The sequence below is a fragment of the Bipolaris zeicola genome (genome assembly GCF_000523435.1).
Source record: "Bipolaris zeicola 26-R-13 unplaced genomic scaffold scaffold_130, whole genome shotgun sequence".
NCBI lineage: Eukaryota > Fungi > Ascomycota > Dothideomycetes > Pleosporales > Pleosporaceae > Bipolaris > Bipolaris zeicola.
The window spans coordinates 63738-69737 of record NW_006912179.1 but is presented as its reverse complement, the minus strand read 5'-3'; the positions used below and the strand labels follow the sequence as shown (position 1 = coordinate 69737).

Genomic DNA, 6000 nt, shown 5'->3' with positions numbered 1-6000 from the left:
AAAAAGCAGCCTTGCTGTCCAATGACTTGGCCGACGCCGGGGGGTACTAGGGAGCTCGCCACTAAGACTATAACAGCCAAGCAGCTAATCAGGTCAGATGCTTGTTTGCAGTAGGCAGGCATAGACGTGCTAGTAAGCAGTATGTGTGTACGTAAGCAGACAAGTGTCCAATCCATAGTACATGTGTACGGGCCAGGCAAGTTTGGCGGCAAGTACTTACTGAGTACTAAGTCCTCGTATAGGTATGTATGGACGTAGTAAATGCCGCGTAAGGCGGGCCAGGAACCGCCCTTGTTCTGGCTCAGGAGCATTTTTGACTAGCACTTTCGTCCGCCGACTCTCGGACATGTGGACAGTGACCGATTGTCTGGCCTGAGGGTTGGTCGGCATTGCTTGACCGGCGGCCTCTTCACTAATGCGGCCAGCAGGCAGGCCTTCGCATTCGGGAAACCCAGGGCTCCATTGCCGGCGGTGGCAGATGGCTGCCACTCTGGGACGGGACGAATCGGCTCCGGCTCTTGTCTGTGACGGCACTATCTGGCCCTAACGATCGCCTCGTCAGCAGGACGCTGCACAGCACAAAACGCGCGCAGACCCCAAACCAGAGGGAAAAAAAAGGCATACATCCCACGCCCCTCCGTGTGCTGGTGTAAGTGACACACATTGCTTGGGGAACACCAGGTTGCACACTACGTTCAAGTCTCGGGCCCCGTCTGCCGCTGCCCATGCTCCAGGGCCGCTGCAACGTTGCTTGTACATAAATACTACTGCTCTCTCGCTTGCGCCCGCCTTCGGTTGCCGAGTGGTAGATAACAGTGTCAGCGCTGCCCCTCCGTCTTCGTTTCTCTCGTGCCTCCTGCTAACGCCTCTCCCAGCACCATGGCCCAACTCGATACCCTCGACATTGCGGTGCTGGCCATCCTGCTGGTCGGCACCATTGCCTACTTCACAAAAGGCACCTACTGGGCCGTCTCCGCCAACCCATACGGCAGCTCCCTGGCCACGGCCAATGGCGCAGCCAAAGCGGCCAAGTCCCGCAACTTCATTGAGAAGATGGAGGAAACGGACAAGAACTGCATCGTCTTCTACGGCAGCCAAACGGGCACCGCAGAGGACTATGCCTCGCGTATCGCCAAAGAGGGCCAGTCACGATTCGGTCTCAAGACCATGGTTGCCGATCTCGAGGAATACGAATATGAGAATCTCGATACTTTCCCCGAAGACAAGCTTGCCGTCTTCGTCCTGGCCACCTACGGCGAGGGCGAGCCCACCGACAACGCCGTCGAGTTTTACGAGTTTATCAGTTCCGAGGACGTCACCTTCTCCGAGGGCGGCGGCATCAACGACAAGCCTCTCAGCAAACTCAAATACGTCACATTCGGTCTCGGCAACAACACATACGAACACTACAATGTCATGGTCCGCAGAGTCGACGGGTTCTTGACAAAGCTTGGCGCTACCCGCCTGGGCTCCGCTGGCGAGGGTGACGATGGTGCTGGTACAATGGAAGAGGATTTCCTCGCATGGAAGGAGCCCATGTGGGCTGCTGTTGCTGAAAACCTCGGCTTGGAAGAGCGTGAAGCCTTGTACGAGCCCGTCTTCGAGGTTAACGAGAGGCCAGATCTGTCCCCTGAAGATGACACCGTCTTCCTCGGCGAGCCCAACAAGAACCACCTCGAGGGAAACCAAAAGGGCCCCTTCAACGCCAACAACCCCTACATCGCCCCTATTGTCGAATCCTACGAGCTCTTCTCCGACCCTAACCGAAACTGTCTGCACATGGAAATCAGCATCGCTGGCTCCAACCTGTCATATACTACTGGTGATCACATCGCTATCTGGCCTACTAACGCTGGCAAAGAAGTCGATCGCTTGTTCAAGGTTCTCGGCAAGGAAGACAAGCGTCATACCGTTATTGCTGTTAAAGGTCTCGACCCCACTGCAAAGGTTCCCTTCCCTTCGCCGACCACTTACGATGCCGCCATCCGCTACCACATTGAAATCAACGCTGCTGTCTCTCGTCAACTCGTCTCGGTCATCGCTCAGTTTGCTCCCAACGACGACATCAAGGCTGAAATTACAAAGCTTGGTAGCGACAAGGATTACTTCAAAGAGCAAGTCACCGATCGCAACCTCAACCTAGGACAGCTCCTCGAGATTACCGGAAAAGGCGCCATTTGGGAGAAGATTCCCTTTTCTTTCCTCTTCGAGACCATGGTCAAGATCCAGCCCCGCTACTACTCAATCTCCTCATCCTCGTTGGTTCAGAAAGACAAGATCTCCATCACTGCCGTCGTCGAGTCTATCGAGAAGCCAGGCGCGCCATACGCTCTCAAGGGTGTTACTACCAACTACCTGCTAGCCCTCAAACAGAAGCAGCACGGAGACCCCAACCCAGATCCCCACGGCCTCAACTATGCTATTACCGGTCCCCGCAACAAGTACGATGGTATTCACGTCCCCGTACATGTCCGCCACTCCAACTTCAAGCTTCCTTCGGATCCCTCAAAGCCCATCATCATGGTAGGCCCTGGTACCGGTGTTGCACCTTTCCGTGGATTTATCCAAGAGCGAGCTGCGCAAGCCAAAGCTGGCCAGAACGTTGGCAAGACTGTTTTGTTCTTCGGATGCAGGAAACAGGCAGAAGACTTCATGTATGCCGACGAGTGGACAGTAAGTTCATATTACCCTTTATTGACTGCTTTTGCTGTTGCTAACATGGTGTGCAGCAATATCAGCAAGATCTTGGCGACAAATTCGAAATGCACACAGCGTTCTCTCGAGATGGCCCCCAGAAGGTCTACGTGCAGCACAAGATTGAAGAGAATGGCGAAGCCATCAACCAGCTGCTCGAGCAAAAGGCTTACTTTTACGTCTGCGGTGATGCCGCACACATGGCCCGTGAAGTCAACACCCTACTCGGCAAGATCATCTCCAAGTACCGAAACGTGTCCGAGACCAAGGGTGAGGAGATTGTAAAGGCCATGAGGGCATCGAATCAATACCAGGAAGATGTCTGGTCATGAGAGGCAAGACTAGAAATAAAAGGGCGTCTGGGGGGATACAGCTTCTAGAACATGCATTTTCACGGTTAGATCTGGAGTGGACGACGGCGTTTGATCTAACAACAACATTTGGTCTTGGGCCGTTTTGGGTTTGGATTTGTCGCGCAATGGGTTCATTTAATGCTGCTGGAACGCGTACTTTGGCATAGCCTGCGATGCGAAGAGGTCGTTTAATAGATAACGACGCCTGTACTCTCTGCATGCTATCTCGCTCTGGCTAGGGTTGATGTAGGTGCTGCATCAGAATAAGAGTATTGATCTCTGCACAGTCTCATGTAGTGGCGTCCTGCTGTGAAATGGACAAGTTCCGCTAGGCGTGACTCCTGGTACTGATTGGTTGTGGTCATGCAGTGACTTGTGTTGGGGTTGTTTCCTCTTGACCTCATCTCTTCCACCAACTTCCATTGCTATGCATACATACAGGCCAAGCCGGGACTAGCTGTTCACTCTGACCCTCGTGGTTCTCAGCAACGACTGCGCCGCGATAATCACCTATGCACCGCTCTGGACACAAAGCCTAGAGGCGGCCCCCAACGTTTTACTTTGCGTGCCAAAGCTATCGCGTGGCAGGCCCCAATTGCTCAAAGTTGCAGGCATATATGGCTATATAGGCCACGACTCTCAGGTCTGCAACAGGACATTACACAACAGTCCCGGTTAAGTGTCGTTTTCTGTATCTACCTGACCACGCATTGCATCCACAGTGACTTCGTTGACTGTAGGTCGACGTGAGCCAGTCACTCCCTGCCACCACCGGAGCATCTGCGGGGCGACTACTCAACATCATGCTGAACGCAGTGAGTCGAGGCTCCATGGAGTCTCTTCTATACGTCAGGGCTTGGTCATCTCTGCTTGTTGTACGGCGCCGTAGATGCGACCGACAAGGGCTTGGTCAGCCTCGCTGTCGTTTTTTTACGATTACGGTAGCGAGGAGATCCAGAATCCAGGTCTGAGGTTAGACTGAGTAACGTTGTTGAAGTCGTGACGGACCAAAGCTGAAGCAGCTCTCTACAAACCGGAACAAGCCATTACATGGACGCATGTGTGCCATGGACACGCGGCATCCAGCGGCCACACGACATGTAAGATTCTCTTGAACAGTCCTTACAGGCAGGCATGGCGTGGCCACTGACGAATGACGGTACCTTGAAGCGCCACTCTTACAGGGTTCCCTGGACTCTCTGATCCCTTTGCTACTTACCAGGCAAAAGTCGGTCGATTCTTATTCTGCGATATCGGCATGTGGCCACTACGCGAGCATGGATGTTTCAACAGCCGGGCAACGATTCGGATAGTTGCGCAGCAGCCTATGCGACACGGTAATCGTTTCGGTAGCGCCCATGCACCACGCGAGGAAGCGGACGATGCTCCGTTTGTCAAGCTCGTATTACTTGAGTAGAAAAGATGGCTTCAAGTATCCACTTCCCGAGGACTGGAGAGGGGCACGTATACAATCCTGGTCAGTATGATCTCTTGCTCTGGCTGCACCTCAAGTCTTTCATGTGCTGGTCAAACTTGGATAGCCTCTCTCGTCACTAACTCCCGGGACATGCGTTGCACATATAATGTGGGCTTGATGGTTTTGTTTCTCGAGAAAATGACGTTGTGTGCACTGCTCGAAGGGGCTGGGTAGTCCCAAGCCTGTGGATCCGCCCTTACATTTACATTACCATCACCAATAGCAGAAAACCGCCAAGTACCAAATATATTTAAAGGAAGGGAGCTGGTGACTCTCAATCCGGCGTCCCATAGGCTCTCATCACTCGAAGGCGCTTCCTCAACGGTATCGTGCGGGTCTCCACGCATCCGCTTTGAGCTCTTGATCCACATCTTCACAGACGGCGCTGGCTGCACGGCGCCGGCTCATCGCGCGGGTTACAAGCGTGCTGCACATGCACCGGCTGGGATGCTGTCACGGGTGGAAAACAAGCTGGCAAGATGATATGAAAGGAGGAGTGTCCTGTTTGTGTAGCATAACCAACACGATGCTTGCTAATAAGTCCTCAAACAGGAGCTACACACGTCTAAGAACATGGGAAACAGGTCTTTGCGCGAGTCCGAGGGCTGGATGGAGTGTACAAGTCACAAAACGACAAGTCAAATCCGCACCAGAAAGGGCAGTACGACGGATCTCAAGTGACGGAAAAGAGATATGTTAGTAGCGTTTAGATGTCCAGTGGCGAGCAACGAAGCCTTGCGGTTGTGATTCTGTTGCAGCGCTTCTCAGCCCTGCTGCAAGGCCGGTGTGGCTGCATGTGCCGTTATTTCTGGTAGAAACTTGGCTGCTGCGGGGAGGGAGACGCCATGTCGTCTTCCTGCTACACACGGGGAGGTGACGGCTGCGTCCGTGGGATGCACGCAAGATACACAACGGCTGATACCACATCCTTTTACAGCTTTCGTGCTTCTCTCACGAGGCCAAATGCATCGTCATGCACAGATCCACGACGTAACGCCCTCATGTGATAAATTAGGCCAACATTCCGCCGGAGTGAAGAAGATGGAACAAAAGCCCACACATTTCATGACTGCCAGATTCTGACATCAATACTTGCAATAGCTCTTTCAACAGTATTCTCTAAGGCATTTGCCGGTGCGACATCTAAACGGAATCCGCCGCCACCGGAACGCAGGTGCTTTCATCGTTGTTGTGTACGTGGATATCTTGTCGATACGATTGATTTTCCGGATTTGCATTGCTAGGAAGGTGAGTCCCTTTGCTCTCTACCTCCGTCTTGCTGGGCGGCTTCCCTGTCGAGGGCGAGGCTTCCACTTGTGTCTGCACCGCCATGTTCACCAAGACAACACCGCCGTGGCTCTTTCCCTTCTGCAGCGCCTGGGCGCCGCCCTCTTGTACCACATCTGGCTTCGTCCTCCCATTTCTCTTCGTCTCTCCTCCACTCTTCTTCGTCTCCTTCTCACCAGTACGCATCAG

At 53.5% G+C, this 6000-nt stretch overlaps 1 protein-coding gene across 1 annotated transcript; it reads left to right on the top strand.

Moving 5' to 3' along the window:
- Nucleotides 1-879: 879 nt before the first annotated feature.
- COCCADRAFT_101628 (uncharacterized protein) lies at nucleotides 880-3026 on the top strand (the record flags this gene model as incomplete). Its single annotated transcript, XM_007716203.1, has 2 exons — nucleotides 880-2673; nucleotides 2730-3026. The coding sequence occupies 2 exons, from the start codon at nucleotides 880-882 to the stop codon at nucleotides 3024-3026; spliced, it is 2091 nt and encodes a 696-aa protein (XP_007714393.1).
- Nucleotides 3027-6000: the final 2974 nt, after the last annotated feature.